This window comes from Erpetoichthys calabaricus, chromosome 12 (genome assembly GCF_900747795.2).
Source record: "Erpetoichthys calabaricus chromosome 12, fErpCal1.3, whole genome shotgun sequence".
NCBI classification, from domain to species: Eukaryota; Metazoa; Chordata; class Cladistia; order Polypteriformes; family Polypteridae; genus Erpetoichthys; species Erpetoichthys calabaricus.
Window position 1 is genome coordinate 90436168 of NC_041405.2, and position 27784 is coordinate 90463951.

Sequence of the window (27784 nt, forward strand, 5' to 3'; positions counted from 1 at the left end):
TTGCATATCATAGACATTCTTTATGTAAACAAAAGTCCATACATTTCTTGTAGTTTAAAAAAAAGTGTGCCACACAATGTTAAAATGCAGTGTTTTATGCAACAAAAAAAAAAAAAAAAAACGGATTCCTGTACTTTCATTATTTTTCATATGCAGGAAAACCCAAGTATCTGTTGGGAGGAGACTGGCATTGATGAACAGTGAAGTACACATTTATTATTTGTTGTACAGTAAACACCTGTCCTCTCCTGTCACTGTTCAATCTCTCCAGCTTCTTAAAACATCAGAGCTTTGTTAAGGAAATACTAGCAGGTTCAAAAGACAGAAAATTCTACATGTGCTCTCTGTGCAAATTGCCAGAACAAAGCGAAACAGAGGGTGCCTGTGGAGCTGCCTTTTCAAAATGACGCGTATAACAAGATACTGCTGGCTCACTTTATACTACACAAAGGCGGCAACACGAGGAGCTCCTTTGCATGTGGTCTCCCTGCTCAAAATACCTCAAGCACAACCAACGATTCAGCAATCTACAAAAAGCTGGTTAAGCCATACCTGACAAACATGATTTGGGGGGGGGCAGGATGGACAAAATGGTCTACAAGGAAAAAAGGGACATACAGAAATCAACCTGCCATGAATAGATAATGTTAAAAAAAAAAAAGGAACAAGAAATGAAATGGTGCTCTCAAAGGGAAACCAATCATGACAGACTGGGCTGTGGTTTGACCAGTTCATATCTGCCAACTTGCCCTTCCTGTAAAAGCTGATCAATCAACTGTTCTTTCTGAACTTTCCGTCCCACAATTAAGAACCGCTGCATCCCCTGCCCATACGACTTGCTCCGTAGTCCATACTTGTGTGCAATCTGATGAATCTGTTTTCGCTCATCATTTGTCAGTTCTGTTGAAAACCTCAGTTCATCTTGTCGTTCTGAATGAACATAGTTCTTGATGATCTCCTCAATGTCTCTCTTGTTCAGGCGATTGCCACCCCTCTCTACTTCTAAACCAAGTCCTTGCCTGGTAAACTGTTCTTTCACTTTGATTGGTTCGGCAATTCCCTCTCCCTCTCGCCCCAGACCACCCCCTTTCCAGCCCATCTTGCGTAGCAGTTGGTTACCAATGTTGTCCTCCTTGATCTCCTGTTTCATTGCTTCCTCGGATGAGATGCCTCGGATCTGATTGCGAGAGATTGCATCCACGTCATCTTTCCACAGGTTGGACTTCACAACTGGTTGGGTCTGCCTCAGCTTGGACAAAGCATTCTCTGCAGCAATATGCTTGACAATTTTTTTTTGACCTATCCCGGAAGCAATATATTGACCCTCCAAATACACTTCACACTTCCAGCTGCAGTCTGGTAGAACTATAAACTTGTACTCGGCGGTCATTTTATTAAACTGGGCTGTGTCGTTGATAATACAGATTGCATTGTCAGAATTTTCTAGAATGACAACTTCATTGACTTGGCGTTTGCGGCCTTCTGGTAGTGGTGGCTGTTGTTGCAGCTGCTCCAGTTGCTGAAACTGTTGTTGAGGCATCTCCACTTTACGAATGCCCGACTGAATTGTCCGTAACTTCTGTAGTGCTGCTTCTGCAGCTTTGTGCTTGGCGGTCTTCTTGTTTCCTGTTGCTTGTGCTACCAACTCTTCTTGAAGGTAGATACTGCACTGCCAAACATTCGAACACGCCACCATGTCAAACCTATACTCGATCTTCATCCGGTTGAAAGCGGCAGAGTTGTTCAGAATACATATGGCATCGAGAGCGTTTTCGACAACGACAAACTCGGTCCAGTGTTTTCTTCGGTCCAGTTCTACTGGGCCTCGAGAAGCAGATGTCGATTTCTCCTCTGGATTACGTAACGCAGGTGGAAAACTTGAAGTTCGCACATCCTTCTGACATACCACAAAGTCATTAATGTAGGTGTGTTTGTATTTGCGCCAAACAACTTGCACTTCCACTGGCTTCAGTAACAGCTTGTAGGCCTGCTCAGAGGCACGGTCCCGCGCTCCATTTTTGCTGCCCGAGTAGCCAGTTGCTAAGTACACACACTGACATCTTAATTCACATGCGTAGCCGTCTATCGGAAGTTTTCTGTTTTTTGGGAGGTCTGCTGGGGGAATCTCTTTTAGAGGCACATAGAAATACTCGGGGTTCGTTTTGCAGGCTTGGATGCAGCGGCTCAAGATGAAATTATAATTTACGTTCTCACCAGAGTGCGTTGTAGTACCTGGCTCGCTTACAGAAACGGAGACGGCAGAGGAGAGTCTTCTAATCAGATTCTGTTTGTCTTCCAAAATGACTGTTGGAACAGGCTGGAGCTGTGGCTGCTCCAATTCAGGTGGCTGGGAGCTTGGCGGAGTTGTGCTGGTCTTCTGGTCCTTATTACCACTGGTGTCGAGCTTCCCCTCCTTTACAAAACCCAGGCCCCTGTGAGCATCTTTGTTTCCCACTCTGCTGTCTTGAATCCACTCATATCCTTTTGTTTTATGAGCCTCAAATTTGGCCGTGTACTCCTGTTGTAATTTTGTCATAAAGTTCGAGGAGGTGCTTCCACCCTGGATACAGAAGCTATCATCAAAACTGTCATAAATAAAGGGTGAAGAGTTCAGCAGTGGTGGTACTGGTGCGGTTTGGTTATAGCAGGCACTCTTCACAGACAAACTGTCCAAACCCGAGTGATTTAAAGCAGCCTCTCCTTGCTTCTTAAGGTCTTTTGCATTTTCCTTTTCTTCAGTACCAGTACTGCTTACAAAATGGACAGGCTCAAACCGAGGTCGAGGACCACATTTTGACTGCAGGCTCTGTTTTTTTGCAGGCTCCTCACCTGTAAGGGGGACACAAACATATTTTGGTTAAGGCAACATGTACCCACAGTATTTGAGCGTTTTCTTTGTCTGCTGTCAGGGCCATACCCCTATCAATACAGACTTCAGATTATTTTAGAAGGTGGGGAATCAATGATGCCACAACTCTCATTGATGGCTTCACTGCTTTGATGCTGACCTAGATGGCTGAACTGATGGAATGCTGGTCTAGAAGCTGCATGAGTACCCGCATTCATACACTCCTGCACTTAAAAACTCAACAAGTGACAAATGTAGTGACCTGATAGCCGGTCGGATAACCAGAAATGGACAGAGAAAAAAACACGAAATCTACACAAATAAAAAACGTGCAAGTATCTAAAATGCTAAGGTCTGTCCGTCAAGAACTACTGGGGCTAGAACCTTGATCTTGATTTTAATCGAATGCTTATGACCTGATACACACTGGATAATCAACAAATCTGATGTAGTGCTAGCTTTGGTAATGTGAGCTGGGCTTGTGGGATTCTTAAGGCAAACTGATCAAGAAGGTGAAAGGGCAAGAAGAATAAGGAAAGCAGCGACATCTGCTGAGTGTGAAGCAAATTCCATGAAAGGGAGAAGATTGACAGCTGTAGCTTTCAAGCACATATGGCACTGCAATTTGATAGGACTCGCAAACCACTGGGGCTGGAACCTTGATCTTGGTGTTAATCAAATGCTTATGACCTGATACGCACTGGTTAATCAACAAATTTGAAGCAGCAGCAAACTCAAGAAAGTAAAGTTACCAAGAAAGAAAAACAATGCCATCTGATGAGCATCTTACTGTTGGAAAGCAAGGTTTATTTTAATACAATCTCGATCTTTGAAAGCCCATCTATTAATAATCCTCCTGGACACACTACATACTCCTTCTAAATTCATAATCAAGTGTAAGTATTGCATTTATTGATCACTATCCCTGACAAAGATCTCTGTAAGCAGAAAAAAAAAACCAGCAGCAACATCTGCCAACAGCATAATACAGGAGAAAGAATGGAAGAACAAGAACAAGGGAGAAATGCATGCCAACAAACAATTACTACAAGTTACATCACCAATGCGATTGCTTTGCAGCTATATGTTCTCTTCTCATGGTGAAAACAAACGAGTATCTCACCAAAATGGAAGTGTTCATCTTAATTTGATGTTCAGAGGTCCACAGTGCAATGAAAGGCTACAACCAAGGTGTGCACATTAAGGACCAGCTACAATCTACGGCTTGGCGAGAGCAAATCAGTGGGTGAAAACCTCTGTTAGGTGAATTTTCACACACAGTTATGACTTTAAATGGGAAATAACTTTTAGAATGTTCCCAGGTCCCAAAAAATGGTTACCATTTTTGCTCAAAATAACAAAAACAATACATTTATATAGAGCCTTTCCAAAATATATGAAATTTGGGCAGAATTATTTTAATAACACTAGTTTTCAAAACAAACCCTAACAAGATATTTTCCCTTTTTTAAATGCACCTGCTCACCTACACTCCATTTCTTCAAGTTTAACATTCAAAGAAATGGCCTTTCAATCTTTCTTGTGCTCTTCTAACTCTTTCACAGTCTTTATTGGGAGTCATGACGCAATGCGAGAAAACACATGAGTAACACCTGCGACAAGCTGCCTGAACCAAAATGGGTGAACTGAGCATCAGCTGTGAGCAACTGGGCATCAATATCTACTGCTACTCCGTTCCACAGGCTGAAACGAGGACTATGAAGACATCTGGGTGTGCATTTGAAAATTGGTCTTCATAACCACAAAAATTAGGATTCAATCAGGTTTGTAAAATGAAAAAACTATTAAAACAACTGTATTCATATACCTGCATGGCAGTGAGCTTATAGCCGAGCAGCACACAATGTAGAGAGAAAGCGTACTTTAGTGAGGCTGAGATACTGGCAGAGTGTAGTACGAAGTACCAGAATGCCCTGCAATGACATGATACAGGAGTACAAGTGTTGGGTCAAAAAAAAAAAAAAAAAAAAAAACAGGCAGAATCAGCCACATGTTACCAAGCTACTTTATAATCCACATTGCGTTTGCCGTGCTGAGAAAGCAAGAAAGCCAGAGAGAGCACAGGAAGAGGGCAAGAACAGCAAAAAGAAAAAGGCACCCTGGCACTAAACAGGGGAACACATCTGCATATTTTAATCCCCATTTTCCAACCAGCCGAGCAGACATTCTACTTACAGTGTGGTCTACGCAATTCTCTAACGCTCAGCAAAATACGCCAAAGATTAAATCTGCCAATTTTGAGCTACCATTATTTGACATGAAGTTTACATTTGCATATTTCTGGCTGTTTGGGCAAAATGTTAACCAAATGCCTTGGATTTTAAAATCCCTAATGCAATACACACAGGTCAGAGATTACTGTATACACAGTCATATCTAGGAGGAGGTGCTATTACTTCAAGCCCAGGTGCATTACACAGTATTTACCAAATAAAAATAAAATAAAACAAATGCAATTTGGTGATGACATCATTAATATGGACCTTGCTTCAAGCTAAGCTGTATACATAAATAATAAAACTGCTGCAACTTGCACTTATAATGCTATTTGTGGCATAGCCTATCGGAAGTGTATTAGGGCCTCAGTGAAGAAAAAAAAAAAAAAAACTGTCAAGAATAAACTCGACATGTTGACTTTATTCTCGACATTTCCACTTTATTCTCATAGTTTATTTTGTATTTAAAGTACAATGTCATAAACTAAACTTCATCCTAAAATCAATGTTTAATTTACTAGATTTTCTCAAACCCCATCATAAGTTAATGTAGCACATTAAATGCTTTGTGTTGTGTTCCCTGACCCAGTTGTTAATCGCTACGCGCTTCTTAAACTGACTTCCTCTCCACTAAGAACACACTCACACAGAATACATTCACTTCATGCTATTCCTGCTCTCTGAACATTTAGAATGCCAACATAAATACTTGATATCATTTTCATGATGAAATCCATTAAAGCAGGTATTAAGCATGCACGGTAGTGAGGCGGTAGAACTGCTCCCTCGCAGTAAGGGGTCCCCAGGTGTACGTTCAGTGTAGAGAACTTTATGGCAGGTGTGACGAGGCTCCAAAAAACTGGATGTATGAATGGGTATTCGCACTGGTTTAACTTAAATATTGTGTAAATGTTGGGTTTGTGATCTGGGGGTCGGAAGCATGAACACAGAATTCAATGGATGTTCTTCTGAGCGGGCTTTCTTTATTGCATGCGTGCTGTCTCTGTCTGACGTAACAAACCCAGAGTTCCTATCCTTCCTTTTTCTTTCTCCACATAACCAATCACCACAAGATAAACGTCTTTGTGAAATTAAAACTAGTTATAAACTTAGACCACAGAGCGTTCAGAACTTTCAAAAAATCTTCGTTATACATGTTTAATTATGCCAACCATTCAGGGTTGCGCCCATCCCAGCGAGCATCATGTGCAAGGCAGGAGCAAATCCTGAATGTGGCGCCAGCACATCGCAGGGTGAATATGAGCGACACATACACTAGCAGGGTCAATATAGCAGAACAAAACCTCACATCCTTCATGACTTTAAAAGGAAACTGAAGCTCACCGAGTAAACCCATCAGGAAAACATGCAAATTCAAGGCAGGGAACACCTGGGACCCCCTTGCTGCGAGGCAGCAGTGCAACCTCCATGCCACCATGCCCCCACATGATTAATACATGCTTTAATGCATTTCGTCATGAAAATGATATCAAGCATGTATCTTAGCATTCTAAATGTTCAGGGAGCAGGAATAGCATGAAGTGAATATATTCTGTGTGCTGCCTGCGCCTCCTCTTAGTGCAAGAGGAAGTCAGTTTAAGAAGCACGTAGCAATTAACAACTGGGTCGGGAACACTTAACACAAAGCATTTAATGTGCTACATAACTTATGATGAGGTTTGAGAAAATCTAGTAAATTAAATATTCATTTTAAAATGAAGTTTAGTTTACGATGTTCTACTTTAATGACAAATTACAATAATAAAGTCAACATGTCGATTTTATTCTCGACATAAACGGTGAAAATAAACTAGAAATGTCTAGAATAAAGTCAACATGTCATTACACTATTACACAGTACCCAGGTACATTACACAGTATTGAGAAAAAAAATAAAACTACAACTTGGCTTGCAGTATTATCCAGTAGTACAGAAACAGTATTCACACATTTGAACATAATGGTCCACATCCGACCTTTTAAAACCAAAGTATCTCCAGACAACAGACACGACTCCTTTTTTCAGCAAAGGTTCTTCTGCGTCATCATGCTCATCTTTATCATCTGCTACAGCTTCAGTTTCAGAATGTTCTCTGTCCATTTTCACCATTCAATACCTCCACTAACACATGTACTCTGTTGCATGCGTGTTTAGCGATGCAGCAGTGAAAAAGGTCCCTCCTTAAACAGTTTCCCGCTGCGCCACGTTCTGAACGTTGTTTAGGCTATTTAAACCGGTGTTGCGGTATAACAAAAATCCATATCGTAACAAAAATAAAAAAAACGTTTTTTGGTATGAACCGGTATACCGCCCAGCACTACTGACAAGCAAAGTGAAAGTGCTTCAGTTTTACTGTAATTACTGGCTAACCAGTAGTAAGCAAAAGCAAAACCTGTGCCTCCCCCTGGTTCCATGGTCTATGTACAGTTTTCATTATAATGGCTTTTGGCTGTTCACATTCAATTCAGTATCTGGTTAATTTTGTCGCTTTTTGCCTTATAGGCAAATATCATACATACTCGTACAGACACATGTACACCTGTGGCATACACAGGAAGATAATAAAGCAATATAAAATTCTCTCAGATCACTAAAATGAGGGGTATTCCTGTTGAACACAAAGCTTGCAAAACTAAAACATATTTAAAAAAAAACTGATAGCAGGAACTTTGGAACCACAGAAAATTGGTAAAAGAAGAAAACAATGTATTTGAACAAAAACATGATAGGAAAAAAACTGTACTTACTACTGTTTGAAGTGGCAGTTCTCTTTCTTGTAGCAGAACCTGGTACTAGCTCATATGATGGCATCTCTCCTAAGTCAATGCCCTCGGCCATAGATATAACCTTCTGTAGCAGCTCAGAGTTGTACCTAATGGGAATAAAACGGGAGGTAGAAGTGATGGTTAGTCTTCTTAAAGGATCTCCCAGCTCCAAGTTTAACTCCTCCCACTTTAATTAATTCATCCTCACTTCTGCCTCCTGATGGTGGCCCGAGATGCACATCTCATTTATTTTCTGCTATCTTCCTTTCATCTTATTCCCTTCTTGCTTATCTCAGATGCAGAGGATTAATTTATATATTACTTTACTGCTATTTTTTCATTGACTCAAAAAAAATGGCAACACTATTAATAGGATCAATGGATTATCTTTTCCAAATCACTTGAAATCTCAGTTAAAAATGCAATTACTAATAAAAACTCAATAATAATTGCAGCAATGTGCTGCCTGTACATATTTATGATTCAGATGTACGAGATCAAAGCGGACCATTTTTGTCCAGGAGGGCCTGAGAAGTTTGTCCAATTGGGTATGTAGGAGTAAGTGGCATGGCAAGTATGACTTTCACTGCAGCTCCGAGTGCACATTTAACATGAACCTTCCACAGCCAAAGTAAAATTTACAAGGAAACTAAAGGAGTAGACTTCTGTGGGAGTGAGTGTGCTGATCCATTAGGCAGCAACTGGGTCTGTTCATTTGATAAAGCACTAAGCCATCATAATCATATTACACACTTGCTGGCACGTCCCAGACACTGAGGCATCTGGTCTTGAACTGCTTTATCTCATTGTTCAGAGTGGAGAGTGACTATAAATTAGTTTGACCAAAATTGATGGACAAACAAAAACCAAAAGGTTGGATTTATGTGCACCCTTGAAGCCAATATCAAATAACTCCTACCTTTACAAATCAATACAAATACTAGCTCCTTAATCTCTCCGTATCAACTCTGCTTGGGTTTACTTTGTGTTCTAGAGTGTGTTCTGCAATAAAGGCTTGAATACTTCAACTCTTTGAGCTGTGGAAGACAGTCATTAACAAATATGGACGTGGGTGCTGCACAGGCTTCAGTCTCTGTAAGGAAAGCAACATGCAGAAAAAAGACCAACCCCAAGAAAAAGAACGCATTCATCTCACTGAAGAGTTAACAGATCACTAGAATGCAGTAAACTGATTTTATGCTAACAACAGGAAATCACAATGTGTGACCTGAGAAAACTGTAATTATAGCATAGACTTAAAAGTGAGACTAAACCAAGTGTGCTAGAGAAACCTTGAGACCACAGGAAGCAGATGAAGAATAAGCATCACTGTTGCTTACGGTTCAAAGGATAAAACTGTTTCTATCCTTGTGGCTTGAGCAAAGCTAATGAATACATTAACATTCATATTTGTAGTGGCTGATGCTGCTTGGGTAATAACCTGCTTGTTAAATAAATCTTTAGCTTTCATGTTTCTTCCTCCAAAATGAATAGGAAAGCTAAACTCGTGACAGCATAAACTCCTTCTGTTTGACTTCCAGCTGCTGGCTTCCAGTCATGTAACAGCTTCAAACTGTGTCATACCCCTAAAACACACACTCACATATAAGCTCTGGTAGACAAAACTGCAGCTATAGTCAAGTATGCAACACTGGAAACTTGAAAACTGACAAAAATATATCCACTTTAAAGATTAGTAGATTAAAAGTTTTGCAAAAAAATTCCAAAACTGACCTAGAATGTACAATGTTTCCTTGGTCAAATCATTGGGCAAGAACTAAAAACATCAATAAGACTGTGCCCACGTTAACACCATCTGATTAAGCAAGTCCGCACCAACAAAGTCACATTTATAGGTTCACAGGTAAATCTGGTTTTAGTTATCATAGATTAGTTTTAGGTATCAAGAGGTGTCAATTTTCATGTGAAAATGGAGAATGCCTTTTCCAAAGACATGTGAGTCTTGTGTGCCATGTCAGACAAGGGCCTGCTATTGATGTAATTGTTCATATTTGTCTGGCAGCATGCTAGTTATCAGCTTAAACATCAACTTTACAGACAGATAATTCAAATTTCACATAAAAGCAGACATTCTACATTTTTTAATGATATATGACATTCATGTGTGCAGGCCACATTCCCCCTACAACAACTGCCCATTGCTGTCATGGCTCCCATGTCCTCAAGAACCCTTTCTATGCTGGTTTAAGGGTTCTTTATAGCTTAATGGCTATTTTCTTTCAAGTAACCGATTTGTAGAATATTCAAGTTCAACATGTGGTGATGAGTGTCTCACAAGCTAGCAATAACACTGTGACAGCCCCATGTTTTGCCTTCACATTCTTCACAGAGATTTATACTTAGCCATTTCTTTGAAAAATAGTCTATTACCCTTTATGTCCACAAAACAAGGCCAAACTTTGTTCATAAATTACTTAACCTCTTCCCTGTCATTTTTTGGTTGGTATATAAACTTTTCATTTTGTTATAGGGCATGATCCCAAGTTTCAGTTGGCAGTTTCACAAATAAAAAAAACTTGAGGCTTTTGCCTTTTTGAAATCCAGAAAGATATTGATACCATCAGTGGTTCTAAAAGACTAGAAGCCTTGCAATTCACAATCTAGTTAACAGCTACCCGAATAAATGTATCATTTAGATAAAAATAAGAAAAAAAAAAGAAAAAAATAAATGAACCGTTTAGATAAAAGTAAGAAGAAAAAAAAAAAAAAAACAAGCGAGATCAAGGTGTTGATTTTCACTTGGAAATTGGTAAGAATCGAAGACATTTGAATTATAGTATGAATACAATATATTGTATCATATTTAATCATAAATGGAGACTACTTATTATAAAAACAATTTCAACTGAATCTGTAATGTCAATTGTTTCCTTAAGAGGCATTAGCTCTCTGGAAATGTGTTCTTTTTAATTGCGGCGTTTTAATTAACCTGAATTTAAATAATTATAAATAAAAAAGGTATTATCCCCCTCCAGCATGCAATAAGTTGGTTACAAGATTACATGAGAAGTAAAAAGGATAATCTAGCTCTTTATTGACGGGTTCACGCGGTATTACAAATGGGAAGCTTATGACAGACATATCAAGCATGTGGGAGACTTGACCTACGCCGTCTGCCATCTTTCGTCGCCACGCTGAAAGGATTTTAACCGGACAGAAGACATAATCTTCTGCCCGGCCTCGGACGGAAGACATACTCTTCCACCCGGCAGCTTCAAAGTGTTGGCCGTAGTTCCATCCTTATATTCGGGTTGCTCCATGTGCAGGCTCCTTCTCTTGGATCTAAACAAGGACAGGAAAGGACTCAAACCCCACCTTCAAAAATACAGGAATAGCACAATGCCTACATACAGTTCTCATTCTCCCAACAAGGAAAGTGTGCTGACAGAGGACAGAAATATACTAGTCTGTCTTTAGGCTGACTATTCAATTCTTCAGTTGTCTTTTGGCTCTCTAGTCCTGTGCTTGGCTCAGCAATTCTAAATACTGAAGCTGTGCCCCTCTGTACCATACTTGGTCTGCCTGTATGAATGAGTCCATAACAATGGGCACAGAGAACAGTGACATTAAACTTAAATAACAAAAACATAGTATAACACCAATATAGTAAGCAAAGTGAAACGTTCATCAATTGCTATGGAAAGTTATATATATTTGCAGACGCAAGCGTTTGGCCCACATTTTGGAGTCGACAACATGTGCAATCACTTCATCAAAAATGGGTTCAGTTGTGCATCTTCACCTCTGACAAACTTAGAAAAACAAATCCATGGGTGTCACGTAACACAGGCTTGAGAATGCTTAGTCCTTTGTTAATAATAGTCAAGCATAAGCACTGATGAACTGGTTAGCACTACTGCAGAAATTAAATTAGCTAGAAAAATAGATAAAAGTGGTCTTGTAGTAATGTTTTTAAGATGGGCACCTAATGCCAGAACTAAACAAAGCAGGTACAGGAAATGAATTATATTTGAAATAAAGATTTTGGTTTGGAGGGGATTGGGTGGGTTGGTTAATATTAATGTGACAAGATCACCATTAACACCAAATGATCTTGGTAACAAAGAAACCAGGCAATCACAACCCTTTATATCTGAATACTCAAAACAAATATCCAAAAGCATTACATTCAGCTATAGTAAAGTGGCTAATGTAGCTTAAGAAAAAACTGGGCGGGGGTATGAAGAAACAGAATAATTGGTATGAACAACTAGAAAAACACAGAGAATGGTGTTAGTGCGATTGAAGAACGCTTCTCAGCTTCAGGGATAACAGCAACAATAAATGATACAAAACATTTTAACAACATATAATTCAAAATTAAAGAATCAGTCTGTTGAACAATTAACCTGACCTAAGGAAGATCTCACAAATTGACCACCAACTTCTCATACTGCACATCTTGCATTTCTACAGGGACTACTCAAAACATTTTCAGAATGTTATCTTATTGAAAATTAAAACGTGTACCAGAGACACATTTACATTTGTAATTTACTCATCCATTATTGGGGTCACAGGGCTAAGAAGCATTCACTGATGAATCAGATACATGACATGAATCAACCCAGGACAGACTGCCAGTACACTGGAACCAGTGTGGCCCGGTGCATGGGTTTCTTGCCCAATTGGGCTGATTTTGATTGTCGTCTGTGGGGGAGAAAATGGGCTTTCATGGATTGCGTTTTTTTGGGCTACTCCTCCACAGCATTTCTACAAAACCCTCCCCTCCCCAGCAGTTTAATTGTATATCATTCTTTCACTCTGGAATATGTCTATATTTGTTTTGATGGAATGTATCCAACCCTCCTGCTGTAACACCAAACCCAACAACTCCCAAGCCCCCCACCCACCATATGGTTTGTCATTTTGTCTACCTAAGGTACTGGGCATTTTTTGGGCAAATGTGCCATTTTTAACGTGTCCATAGGCTATACTTTTTTGAAGGACCTGGTAGCTCTAACTAGAATGCATATAACCACACTGAATGGTGGCAATGGACAGTCACCAGTAAACCTAACACACACATCTCTGGGGTGTAGAAAAGAGCGGCATACATAGAGCACAAATCAGGCGAACACGTGAAAACTACACTGGACCCCAAAGCTAAATACTGTGCGTCGCATTATATAAACCATTTAGTTAACCTTCATGATAAACACATTGAACATGGTAACATGTAATGGTTATGCGTGTAATCTCACTAACTGGAGGCAAGTATACTGTGAATAATGAGTTAAAGCACCAGTCAAATATCTTAACTAACAAGGAGGAGAAATAACTAGTAGACACAGTGGGTTCTACAGTTATGTGTGTGATAATGGTTACCTTACTAAAGGTTTATTTATCATAAGAGGAGGGATGGACAAAGAAGAGATTGTAGTGGCATGAAATTCAATTTAAAAAAAAATCACGCAAAATGAAAATGCACATTAAATATGTAATTAAGTACAACTGGCATACATCTCACTGAAATTCTGTTCTTGGTTGCAAGCTAACATTATAAGTGCCACCTCCTTGTCAGCTGCTGTGTTACCACTTGTTGCCATGGACAAGAACAAGAAGTACGGTTGTGAGTGACAGTGTTAAACTGCCAAGATTACTCAGTTCTGCTGTCGTGGCAGAGTGCACATCACTGATAAAAGCCTTCCTTGTTTGTTAAATTGCCAGCCGAGTTCCAGGACTTGTGCTTTTTCTTACTACTCTTACTATGTATTATAATGTTCCATAGCCCATTTGTCTGTTTTGAGCTGTTGGTTAAGTCATATGTGTCTCTTAAGGAAGGCAATAAGTGCCTATTCTTCCTTTTATTTACAGCATTATTTTCTGCAGCACTCACAATCCAGACTTAAAATACCAAATTTCAACTTTTGTGCCTTACCAACATTTTTAAACTTCATTTCGACTCTGCTGTAATCACTGAAGAAATACCTTTTTCATCTGTGAGATGCCAAAACCTTCCACTTCTGTGAGACTGCTGACATCTATGATGCTTTCTGTGGCAAACGGTTTATGCCCTAACCACTCCAAACAACCATATCTTTAAATGAAAGTGATATGCTGAAAGGGAACACCCCCTATGTTTGTCTGTGCTCACCAACAGACTACTCACCCACAACTGCAAGTAATAAATGGCCAATACTACTGTCTGCATAATGAATACTGAACTACTTACTTGAACAACATGATATTGCTTAAGTAACTTTCTTTTATCCTTGGAAAAAGCAGGCTTCAGAAAAAAAACTGATAACCCACCTAAAGAAGCATATGAGGGAAATGCTGTTACTTCTTCACTGGTCAGGTCAGGTTGGGGAGTATGCACTTGTACAGCATGTTGCCACGCGACGAAACAGCTTTGGATCGTGGTTGGCAACCCCCCAGGTAGACATGCGGTCCAGTCCCGCCCTCCAAAAATGACCATCTATCTGCCATAGATAAGTGTTACATGGGCGTTCCCTTGGACTGGTCAAGCCGCTCTGGTCCTCAACAATGAGGATCCTGCGAGCCAGATCACCCTTAGGGAATCGTGCCACATGGCTGTAAGTGCCGTAGCTGATGCTCCCTCATAATGCAGGTAATGAGCCTCATTTGGGACTCCATGAGCAAACGCTCATTCGACACAAAGTCAAACCAGCGGTAACCGACGAGACACAATACTCAAGGAGTCCAGTCATCGTCTCAGGTCACCGGATAACATCCATGTCTTGCAACCATATAGCAAAACAGGAAGCACCAGGACTCTAAAGACTTGGACCTTCGTCCTTTTGCAAAGATATTGGTAGTGCCACACACCTCTCTCCAGCAACCTCATGACCCCTCCATGCTCTCCCAATCCGTCTACTGACTTCACAGGAAGTGTCACCAGAGATAGGAATGTCGCTGCCAAGTTAAGTAAACCTCTCTACAAGGTCGACACTCTCTCTGCAGAGAGACACACTGCCGATGGCTGTGCTCAAGAGGTAATTAAAGGCTTGGATCTTGTTTTTTTTATCCAGGACACTCACAAGCCCAGACACTCGGACTCCTTGCTCAGCCCTCCGTTGACTCTGTGAACATCACAGCATTGTCGGCAAAGTCAAGATTAGTGAAGCTCTCTTCACCTACAGATGCCCCGCAGATGCTGGACCCCACGACCCTGCCCAACACTCAGTCCTTGCAAGCACTGAACAGAGTAGAAGAAAGAACACACCCCTGGCGAACCCCAGAATCAACTGGGAAAAACACAGAGGTCCTAACTTCCACACTGTACAGCACTCGCAGTACCAATTTACAAGTTGGCCATGACATCCAGCAACTTTGGGAGGATCCTGTGAAGTCTCAGAGTCGAATACTTTATGAAAAATCAACAAAGGCTGCAAAGAAACTCGAACGATTTTTACATTTGCGCTCCATGAGAACCCTCATGGACTGTCAGGATGCGGTTGACAGTAGACTTCTTAGGCCTAAAACCAGGCTGCTCTGGTCACTGGTGGGTGAGCAAGTGAAAAAATAAAATAAAAAATTCTAGCTGCACTCAGTGTTCCCAAGAGCACAGTTGCCTTCATAATTCTTAAATGGAAGGAGTATGAAACAACCACAACTCTTCCTAGAGCTTGGCACCCAGCCAAAAAAGAAAACCATGGGAGAAGGGCCTTGGTAACAGAAGACCAAGAACCTAATGGTCACTTTGTCAGAGTCCCTGAAACCTTGGATTTCTACAGTGTTGGAAATACACCACAATCAAAAAACTGCCCGAGTGCAGTCTGCATGCTCCAAACTGCGCATTCAAAAGTTAAGCAGCTTAGGTCTGGGGCAATTCTAAACAGAGTTACTAATTTTGTGCTTGATGGACTAGCACCTGGTACAGGTTTGACTCCCACCTTGCACCTAATGCTAGTAGTCACTGATTCCCAGCAATCTTCATTTAGAAAATGGAGGGATTTATTTGTTAAACATGCAAGTCAAATACAAAGTATATTTCAGTAGTGGAAACATGAAATCTATGATGAAGACAACTACAATTTCTTGACATGAACTCTTCACTTGTCTGTATTCTGCAGCTGTGAAATTTTTAGCATGCAAATTCTGGTATGCCCATGTGTGCAGATGTCTCGAATGTTAATATTAACTTACCTACCTAATAATGTCTGTCATGAATTAGAATACATGTCTGGGGACAAACCCATTGAAAAGCTGCCACTAAAAAGGCTACAACCACAGGGTTTCATCCTAAAAACTCGTCCCCAATTTCCTCCAGTCCTTGCACTTTAAATAGTCGGGCTGCAGGGAAGGAACAAAAGAAACTGTCAGTGAAAATAAAAAGCTAAAATTACAGTTATCAAATTAGGTACTCAGTAGTAGTCCATTTGTACAATGATGGATGGATTAAAAGCCAGAAGTCTGTATGACCATCAGCATCAAGTGACTCCGTGAAAAACCCGAACTACAAAGAGGACTATTTCATTTATGTTAGGTAGAATGCCCAGAGGGGACTGGGCGGTCTCGTGGCCTGGAACCCCTACAGATTTTATTTTTTTCTCCAGCTCTGGAGTTTTTTTTTTGTTTTTTCTGTCCACCCTGGCCATCAGACCTTACTCCTTTCTATGTTAACTAATGTTTTCTTATTTTAATTTCTTATTTTGTCTTTTATTTTTCTTCTCTTCATTATGTAAATCACTTTGAGCTACTTTTTGTATGAAAATGTGCTATATAAATAAAAGTTGTTGTTGTTGTTATTGTAATGAGTGCAGCGACAGAAGCAACAGATACAAACACATAGACCATTGATGGTGCTTGGCTCCAGGCTTTTGAGAAGTGTGTTTTGTCTGCTATGATACCTTCCTATTATTTGACTATTGCATAACAGCACACTATATGGCATAACAGCAGCAAATACAGTTTAGATAAGCACTGTGGTATATCGATAAACTATGTGGTAAAAAGTTGTGGCTATATTCTGGCATGGAATGTTTGTATTTCTAATTTAGTTATTCATTTAGACATGTAGTCAGATGGTGGATGTTGTGCAGCTTCATCCATAGTTATGCTGGAGTCTGGTCAGAGGTACTGGGTAAATTTAGTAGATTCAGGTGTTTAGAGCACTGAAATCTGACTTTTTTACCTCCTTGTGATGGGGTGTGACATACCACTTCTTTTGAATGCATATTTAACATTTCATATTTTCATGAACTCAGAAGCCAATTCTTTCAACCCCACAATGACTCTGACACTATCGTAACTGAACAACAGAGAGCACACACAGCACACCTTCAACAACTGATTATTCCATTTTATTACTAATTCATTGATTTCTTTGAATGTAATTTATAGTTTGATTTTACAGAAAGGTCCTTCCCTTGAATTGGGCTATGGTTATTTTAGCACATGCAATGTGCCCTCTGCACACGCAACACACATTTATGTTTCATGGATTCTATTTAGAAGATTTTTTCGGCTGTTGCCTGTTTATTCATAATCAGAGGCTTGCTCTCAGTCAGACCAGGTTAACAACTTTGCTCATTGCATTTCAAAAAAGGCACCACCTTTACTGTAAGCGCTACTTTGAGGTGTTGCATTGGTTTAGATTTAAAATTTTGAGAAATGCCAAAGAACCCCAGGCTACTTACAATTAGTAAGTATATGCACTCTCTGCCCTGCCTTGGAATTTTACATTTTGGCCTTAACTTCTTCGCTGTTTACTCCCTGTTTTGCATTTAAGACATTTTTTCTTTCGCCTAATAAAATAAATCTCTATTATTTGGTCAAATATCCATGTCACACTATGTGGAGATTGATGCTACAGATCAGTGGTACTGAACTGTGCACTACTCAGGAGCCACAATGACAAAAAAATATATTTTTGCAAGAGCTGCAATCCAAAAACGTCCCTTTTCCTCCCTGAAACCATTATGTATTTTAGAATAAATTTATGTTTTTAAGGCATGAAAAGCATGATGGAACAACTGTAACTTATTATCACTGCAATCACAAATTTCAACATTACTTGTACAGTTTCAAAATTACTATTAAATGATTACCAAGTGCTTAAGTCCATAACAGCAAAAAAACAGCATATTGCTGCGCTTCACAGCCCATAACAGCATAACAGACAGCATTGCTGATCATCACAGCCCATAACAGCAAGTAAGAAACTGACAGCACAATGCCAATCATTTTTCACAGTCCAAAACTGCAGGTAACATACAGCACATTGCTGATGAATGACAGTTTCTCTTTGACATTCCCCTTTCTTGCTCCTTCATTCCCTCCTGAAGAAAAAGGAAACCGACTTTCAGTTCTACTGAAGCCTACATTAGTATTTTGGACAAGAAGAGGTTATTAGAACAGCAACATTGTACTTACCTCATTCAGTGTGATTTCTGACACCCCTTCTGTTGCACAAGGGATTTGTAGTCGAACTCTACACTAGAAACAGCAATTTGAAGGGCCTCTGTTGTGTGCTGCTGAGTCAATCTGTTTTGGTTGCGACATTTTATTTTTAAAGTGCAGAGAAAGCTTCTTCACAATGGTATGTGGATGGAAATATTGAGATGAGGTGTCTTCCAAGTCTGGAAGATGCCCCGCCAATTTCCAAAAGTTGAGATTAAGTTCATTCAAGTGCTGTGTAATGTCACACAGTAAATCAACAGAATGTACCCACTGTCATCAAATAAAGAAAATCTGGAAGCCTCCCTTTAGCTGTCAATAAATGCTTTCAGTGGTTCAAGCAGGTCCAGGAAATATGCAAACATACGTCCTTTAGATAGCCATCTAATCTCTGTGTGCAATACCAAATCAAATTCTTCACATATCAGTTTAAGGTTCAAGTGGTTTCTCCCATGGGCCCTGATGTAATTAACTAATTCCATTACATTTGCCATCATATCATTCAGACTATTGAACTTCACAAATAAGGCTTGCTGATACACAATGCAGTGGTATGAGAAAATGCCCTCAGCAACTCCTCCATTTTTCAGTGTAGCTTTTGGCAAAGCCATGGCCCCAGTTCTCTTACCAAGCATTGCTGGAGCGCCATCTGTTGTAAATACTGTGAATTTTTTCTGGTCCAATGTTAAACTTTGCCAGCATTTTACAGTACAGCATTTTTGATCACCACACCTATTGGTTCGTTTTTCAGTGGAACCATGTCAAGCAGTTCTTCTGTAATGTCAAACTCTCTGGTGACTGCTCAGATAAAGATTAGTTATTGTGGTGTATCACTGACATCCAGGCTTTTGTCCATTCCAAGACTGGCAAACTCTGCAGAGGATACTTTGTCCTTGAGAATATTTGCAATATTCTCTGAAAAGCCTGATGCCCTCCTAGCCATAATAGAATCTGAAAGTTAAATTTGTTTGCCTCTCATTCCAGGTCTTTTTGTTAAGAAAAAGCACTGAACAGGCAACCAGTTTGCACTGCTTCATCAATTCTTCATCAGAATAGGGCTTCATCTTTTTCTTCAGTCCATGTGAGATTTTCTAAGACACCTTTATTGCTCTTTCACTAATATTTGTGTGTAAGACTTTCTTCTGAGCAGTTCTGTTGTGTCTGAGTCTTGCCAGCTATTCGGCCCATAGCTGTCCACCCTTTAGAAAGCTGGTGCTGAACTTTGGATGTTTAGCTTCATGATGGTGCTGCAAATTGGACTTTTTAAACTACAAAATAACGTTATCACAAAGCAGACACATGCATTTTCCCGCACTGCATGACACAAAGAAAAACTCGAGTTTCCAGTACTCCTTAAATGCACGGTATTCCTCTTCATATTTGAGTCTATTACATTCTTTAGCCAGTTTTGCTAAATGCTGCAAATGACTGCAAAATTATTCTGTACATAGGTAATGTAATGACGTGGGATACAGGTTGTCTGGAGAAACTGGTAGTGACCTTTTACTTTTTTCTTTTTTTCCTTCAACACTTCGTTCGTTTAGGTTTAAGCTACTGAACTTCGTTATGTTTCTATTTGATTAAGTTATTGAACTGCACAGGGTGTATTTTTGCTTCAAGTGTGTACTTGCTATTTTTAATTTGACGTACGAATTAGTTTACTTGCCGTTTCGGCTTCTTTGCTGTATTAACTAAAAGTGAGAAGATAACAGAAGACAAATGCTGATTTGTGAAATGGACAAATGTGTGTGCAAAATGTTACAAATGTATATTTTCCTTTGTTTATAGTTTTCACTGTGGTCATGATTGTGAAACTTTAATAAACGTATATAATGTTATTTTTAAGTAAATAAAGATAAAGCACCAGCTTGGGAGTCACTCCATCTTGATTTAAGAATATCGGGGGCTGCCACAAATGTTAGTTTCCCAAAGTTCATGTTAGTTTTCCTAGCGCGAGCTCTGAGGTAAATTGTGATTATGTTTTTCTGGCTATTGAGGGGTAAGGGAGTAATAGATTTATGTGCGAGAATGAGCATGAAATTAATTCTGCTGACAATGTGTTTTATTTATTATTTTTTTTAAAGATTTTTTTCTTAAGTAGGACTTAAAATTGCTGCAACTGTCCTTTGATGAGCTGCAGGTTGAGTACCACTGCTATAGAGGGATTTCATATTTGTCTCCGAAATGTATGTTGAAATTCTATTCAGACTTTTCTTTCTCTGGAAGAAACACCAAGGCAGCTCCTCCGTTACTGAGGATCTATCCTTAAAGGCTGATTTCTGAAGGGGGAGCTCCTACCAATCTAGGCACTTCCCTTCAATCAAACCAGTTTGGTAACCATTAAAAATCAACTACACTCCCCTTGACCGGAGTACTTATAGTGCTTCATAAGATGGGTCCTATTTGAGTTTTTTTGACCAAGATCCAATTTAGGTTTTATCCAGAATCCTATGTGGTTTATGCAAATTACCTAAAGAGGCAGGGATACTGGGACCTTCAGCAGCCTGGCCTAGTCCATCGGTGAACCTGAGACATCCCATTTATTATATTGGCCCACACTCAGTAACTCATCTAATTGTTACCACCCACTTTTAAAGGAAAATCGCTCATGGGTGTCTCCAGACATACACATTACAGTCTGTCTCTGCAAGACTAAGGACACTGCAAGTCCAACAAAGCTAGCCCAATGAGCCAAAAACAGATTTGCAGACCAGCACAGAGACAATTGCACATACTACAACAAACGTGTATCCCACCACCCACCCACAAAAAAAAAAAAGTTACAAATTGTAAGCATGGGTAACAGTCAAGCATGTTTTAGAACTGTGAAGACACTGTAGTCCTCAATGGATTAAGTTCAGTGGGTAGGCTCTAGAACAGGGGTGGGCAAAGCCCTTCCTGGAGGACCACAGTGGCTGCAGGTTTTTGTTCCAACCCAGTTGCTTAATAAGAAGCACTTATTGCTCAAGTAATACTTCTGCTTCATTTTAGTTGTCTCGGTCATTAAGATTTTGAGCCCTTATTGCTTATTTTAGTCTTAAATGGCTGTATTCTTGGTTTTCAATGGCTTCTTATTAGCAATAAGATGCAAATGACAAAAGAAACCAGCATTTCTCCATTTAGCTTGTTACCATTTATACATGTGTGCATTTATCGTGTACTATTTCATTTAATTAAATACTTGGAAGGGAAGGGAAGAGAAAAAGGTGAAAGATTGAGTATTACTCATCCATTTTAGACTTCAAATCATTTGAATGATATCCTCAGAAAGGAAAAAAAAATCTAGGATATGAGAATGACCTGACATGGCAGATTTAGAGCACTAACAGGCCATGAAATTGAATTATTGGCAAGGATTGTTTTCTAATTAAGCAACTGCATGGAGCAAAAACCTCCAGGACTGACTTTGTCAACCCCTTCTCTAGAACCTTCTCAATACATTTCAAGGTGCTGGGAGCCAAAAGCCATATCACTATGATTGGGGAAAAAGGTTGTAAACAGGCTTGGACAAGACCCTAGCCCATCACAGGGACCACTCTCATTCACACACACACACACACACACACACACACATACCCAACCACAATTTTCAAATGGCAAATAACATAACCTAAATATAAAATGTAATTAATTTCTTCTTTGTAGAGCATGTCTGGCCAATATATTTTTTTATGAAATAAGACTTGCAAAGCTATTCGGACAAATGTTCAGCAACAACAGAAGAAGTGCAAGGCAAACTTTATTGCATTGAGTGACTATTATGGATATCAGGTGAATGTGACACTCTGATGATAAATTATAGGGTGACCAGTTTTCAGTTTCAGTCACGTCCTCATTTTTTTTAATGCCAGCTTTATCTCATCATCATCAGTGAGGCATCTCTGGGGTGTTTGAGGTTGGACACTTTCACAAATGAACACATAGAATTTCACACAGTGCTTGAAGTGAGACAAATAAATGCCATTCAAATTTAACACAAGTTCTTAATCTTTCCCCCTTGTGAGTTTTTTTGACTGTGCCGTTATACAGGTGCTGGTCATAAAATTAAAATATCGTGACAAAGTTGATTTATTTCAGTAATTCCATTCAAAAAGTGAAACTTGTATATTAGATTCATTCATTACACACAGACTGATGTATTTCAGATGTTTATTTCTTTTAATGTTGATGATTATAACTGACAACTAATGAAAGTCCCAAATTCAGTATCTCGGAAAATTAGAATATCAATTAAGACCAATGCAAAAAAAGGATTTTTAGAAATGTTGGCCAAATGAAAGGTATGAACATGTACAGCACTCAATATTTAGTTGGGGCTCCTTTGGCTTGGATTACTGCAGCAATGCGGCGTGGCATGGAGTCGATCAGTCTGTGGCACTGCTCAGGTGTTATGAGAGCCCATGTTGCTCTGATAGTGGCCTTCAGCTCTTCTGAATTGTTGGGTCTGGCATATTGCATCTTCCTCTTCACAATACCCCATAGATTTTCTATGGGGTTAAGGTCAGGCGAGTTTGCTGGCCAATCAAGAACAGGGATACCATGGTCCTTAAACCAGGTACTGGTAGCTTTGGCAATGTGTGCAGGTGCCTGGTCCTGTTCAAAAATGAAATCTGCATCTCCATAAAGTTCGTCAGCAGCAGGAAGCTTGAAGTGCTCTAAAACTTCCTGGTAGACGGCTGCGTTGACCTTGGACCTCAGAAAACACAATGGACCAACACCAGCAGATGACATGGCACCCCAAACCATCACTGACTGTGGAAACTTTACACTGGACCTCACGCAACGTTGATTCTGTGCCTCCCCTCTCTTCCTCCAGACTCTGGGACCTTGATTGCCAAAGGAAATGCAAATTTTACTTTCATCAGAGAACATAACTTTGGACCACTCAGCAGCAGTCCAAATGCGAGACGCTTCTGATGCTGTCTCTTGTTCAAGAGTGGCTTGACACAAGGAATGCGACAGCTGAAACCCATGTCTTGCATACGTCTGTGTGTGGTGGTTCTTGAAGCACAGACTCCAGCTGCAGTCCACTCTTTGTGAATCTCCCCCACATTTTTGAATGGGTTTTGTTTCACAATCCTCTCCAGGGTGCGGTTATCCCTATTGCTTGTACACTTTTTTCTACCACATCTTGTCATTCTCTTCACCTCTCTATTAATGTGCTTGGACACAGAGCTCTGTGAACAGCCAGACTCTTTAGCAATGACCTTTTGTGTCTTACCCTACTTGTGCAAGGTGTCAATGGTCGTCCTTTGGACAACTGTCAAGTCAGCAGTGTTCCCCATGATTGTGTAGCCTACAGAATTAGACTGAGAGACCATTTAAAGGCTTTTGCAGGTGTTTTGAGTTAATTAGCTGATTAGAGTGTGGCACCAGGTGTCTTCAATATTGAACCTTTTCACAATATTCTAATTTTCCGAGATACTGAATTTGGGACTTTCATTAGTTGTCAGTTATAATCATCAAAACTAAAAGAAATAAACAATTGATTAAACATCAGTCTGTATGTAATGAATGAATCCAATATACAAGTTTCACTTTTTGAATGGAATTACTGAAATAAATCAACTTTGTCATGATATTCTAATTTTATGACCAGCACCTGAATATATCACAAAAGGGAAAGCCGGGGTATGGGGAGTGGTTCATTAGAATTTCATAAGCTTTGTTCTAAATATTTTGCAAAAATGCTTGCTTTGCTGCCACGCTACCCCTGCATGCAGTCTGCTGGTTGTTTCATTAACTAGTATTGGTGATCTGTTTGCTGTCAGTAGCAGCTATTTAAGGTGAAAATGAAGAAAATCTACAGAGTATACAAGTGGGTATAGCCACCGTCAAATTAAAATTGAAACAGTAAATTAATTCTTGGTTGAAGTCACTCAGAGTTTTTCTTTGTTTTAAGACAGACAAGTCTGCAAATTCACCAATGCTTTTCAAAGGGAGATTATGAAATTTTAAAGCTGTGTACAGCACAATCTGTTCAAGATATTACAATGAAAATTGAACTGTCTCAACAAATTTCCTTGACGAATAGTCGTGATACATTTCAACAACATTCATCTACGCATGGCTGAATTGTTTCATGCTGACATTACAACATTACATACATGAATAAAGACAAGAGTTTTATGGCCAGATATGAGGATTGTTTACATCTCTCAGAATGACAGACAACCTGTCTACAGATCCACATTGTTTTGAAAAACTCATTACAAACTTCAAAAGACTTTGTTGGACAGTTATCCAAAGATATTGACCATACGTTGTTCTTCTCTCTCGTTAAATTAATCCTAGCCTGAATGAATCTATTATTTTTTTACATTTAAGATTTCTCATTTAAAGATTTACCAATGTTGTTTCTTATCCTAGAGTGTGTATATAAACACAGGGAACTCCAGTTTCTGTATTATATCTTGCCTGAAGAAGGGGCCTGAATTGCCTCGAAAGCTTGCATATTGTAATCTTTTTAGTTAGCCAATAAAAGGTGTCATTTTGCTTGGCTTTTCTCTACATTCATGCTGACAGAAAGACATGCAAACACATACATTGTTATCGCAAATGGGGCTTTTTACAGTGCATATAAAAAATTGCAAATAAATATATAACATATCAATTCTTTGTTTTGTTATAACATTTTAAGATTAAGTGATAATTTATTTTTCACAGTAGTACTAAAACAAACACCACTGTTCAACTGGTATTTAAACAGCTTTCCAACCAAATTATTTAAGTTTGCCCAGCATTTCAAGTATCGTCACGAGACAATTTTATACACAAGATTAAAATCAAACTAGCGATAAGAAAATTATAGTAAAATAGCTCTTAAACAGCAAATGTCTTTACAATAAAATGTTTTGCAGCAGTTGCGCCCATCTAGCTATTTTACAGTACTCTTGTAGACACAGAAACAGAAGACTAACCCTAAGTGATGTTCATCATGCTCTGCGATGCAAGGAGATAACTGCTAAAAACCAAGATACGACGACATTGGTAATCTAACTTAAAACCAAAAAACTCCCATAATACCTGTTCTAATTACTGATTCTTGACTAGCCTCATTCGTTCAAACTCTTTGCACTTATTAGATTCGACATGTCTTGGCCTCCCAAACAGGAGAAATGACTTTCCGTTAAACCCGCATTATGAAATCGATCCCTGGTAATAGCGGAGGGTTGAACAGGAGTATGGATAAGACCGTCCCCCGCGAGCGCGCACACACACACACATTGCAGAAGTGCAGCTGTATCAGTGTGAATGGCTCTACAGACCGGCGGGAACACCGCTAGGGCCATGCGACTGGGTCCCGGGTCCCCGGCGCCTTACCTGCACCCCATGAAGATATGATTAACCCACACCATGGACAGGGATAGCAGCTGGTCCATATTGGCCCGGTAGTCTGTCGCATGCTTGACGATGAAGTGCCTCCGTGCCGCCCATTGCTTGTCGCTCTCAGAGTACAGTCGGTAGACATCTACGTCCAAGGCACGAGTTGGATCAGACCGAGCAAAAGAGAGTACGTGTCCAGCCATAGCTTCTACTATTTAAACCTCTTTCCTCCGCTGCTGTTGAGCCGGCCGAAACACCGCGACCACCAGCATGGCTGCTGCTGTCCCGTGGCATCATGGGAGATCGAGACACCGGTCAACAAAAGCGCAATTAAAAGATTTTAAACGTTCTTGAGCTTTTGTGGGTTTGAGAAATTTGGGTATTTTTTCGTGTGTCATGACAAGTTATAAAATAATACGAGAAAGAAAAAGCCACATATGAAGAAGGCGTACAAACGTAACGTATTGACTAGCGTCGTCACGCAATACGTTTTGCGCTAACGTTTACTGGGCGTGTTTTAAAAGGAAGCCATCGCGGCATGTGTCCTGTAAAGGGCGATTTAGCATTTGTCGTAGCACGTACGACTAGATGAATTCAGAATTGAGGAAAATAGTATATCTGTTGCATTGCAGAAAGGACCAAGCCTGCTGCCTTGCAGCTCCAAGGACAGGAGTTTGATTACGGATTGATTCAGTGTGGAGCTTGCACGTTTTTTCTCTGTGCGTGCGGCTTTTCTTCGGGTATTACGGTTTGCCCGCATATACTGAGAATGTAAGTTTAAGGTGAACTAAACCAATTAGATATGGTGACCTGGCTTCATGTCGTTTCAATGGGATGGGGTCTTTCTTTGAGATCACCGTTGTTATTCGGTATATTCGGTTATATTGTTTTACCAAGCGGTACTATAATGGCAAAAGTGAGTCAGATTAGACCGCTAATCCTCAAATTTGGTTCTGGGGACTACAGTGGCTGCAAGCATTTGTTTATTAATTATTTTAACTATTATTAATTGTTTTTGTACTTCATTTTTGGAATCGAGATTCCAAACCCTTAATTGCGTCTTTTGGTCTTGACATTTGTGATCCTTGGTTTTGTTTTCTTAACCAGCTGTGAATTCAAAATGAGATGCAACAGCCTACCATCTAACCTGATCCCCTTTACTTCTTTCTGTATCCATAATTTAGTATCCGTTTTAATAACATATTTTGAAAGAAACTGAAGACAACATGTTATGGAATAAGGTTTACTAATCATCTGGGTGATCTCTTTGGAAAGGCAAGATTTCCAATATAAGAATGGCTTGACATGGCAGATTGAAATAAATTGGCAACGATTAGCAATTGGGTCAGACCAAAATGCTGAAGTCATGTGGCCCAGTAGGGCCAAACACGTGGGTTAGAATGCAACATGCATACAGAAAGTTTGTGCTTACTGAGCTTCACATTATTCTGATCATCCACTTTATAATGACCAGAGAATAGAAGCCCGAAGTGTAAGGGAAAGGCCACTGAACTCTATTCACCCGTTTTCTAAATTAGTTCAGGTGAAACTATTGAGGTGAAGGATGGATAGAGATCAGTATGAGCAGCACTGGGCACAGAATTCAAGATACACAAATTAACCGTCTTTCAAGTCATTAGGAGGCAAGAGATGAAAGGGTATAACAAACCCATGAGAAAACGTACAAACTCCCCGCTTTCTAAAAAACATTTTTTATGATATAAAGATTATAATTCTAGTAGTAGAGAACAAATAACAAATAAATTGCCTGAGGTTCTATATTACAAAAAAGCTTTACAGTTAATTGAAGTTGAAATGGTCTTAACATACAATTGTAGTTTTGAATATGAAACAAAGGTTTCCAATTAATAAGGTTAGATTTATTAATATGAATTTGACAATATAAAAAAAAAAATTAGATAATATTATTTCTTTTTTACGACTTTTAAACTGCCAAAAGCCATATAGGATTACCTTAGAATTAAAGAGAAATCTTCAGTAACCTTTCTTTTGATAAACCTAGGGAAAAAAAAATCCAAAATACTTGAGTGTAGGAAAAGATCCAAAATAAATGTAGAGCAGTTTCTGTGCAGGTATTACAAAAAAAGCAGACTGGGTCGGTATCTTTTTTTAAATGTGATCATATAGTGTTTGGTAGTATAATGCCAATGGAGTAAATTAAAACCAGTTTCTCTAACTTTATTTGTAATTACTGATATTT

At 39.5% G+C, this 27784-nt stretch overlaps 1 protein-coding gene across 1 annotated transcript; it reads right to left on the minus strand.

Annotated features, from left to right (window-relative positions):
• nkrf (NFKB repressing factor) lies at positions 1 to 26007 on the minus strand. Its single transcript, XM_028815853.2, has 3 exons — positions 25561 to 26007; positions 7834 to 7958; positions 1 to 2829 (listed from the first exon to the last, which is right to left on the minus strand). Exons 1-3 carry the CDS (start codon positions 25764 to 25766, stop codon positions 701 to 703), a joined length of 2460 nt encoding a protein of 819 aa, XP_028671686.1. The 5' UTR covers positions 25767 to 26007; the 3' UTR covers positions 1 to 700.
• Between the last annotated feature and the right edge of the window lie 1777 nt (positions 26008 to 27784).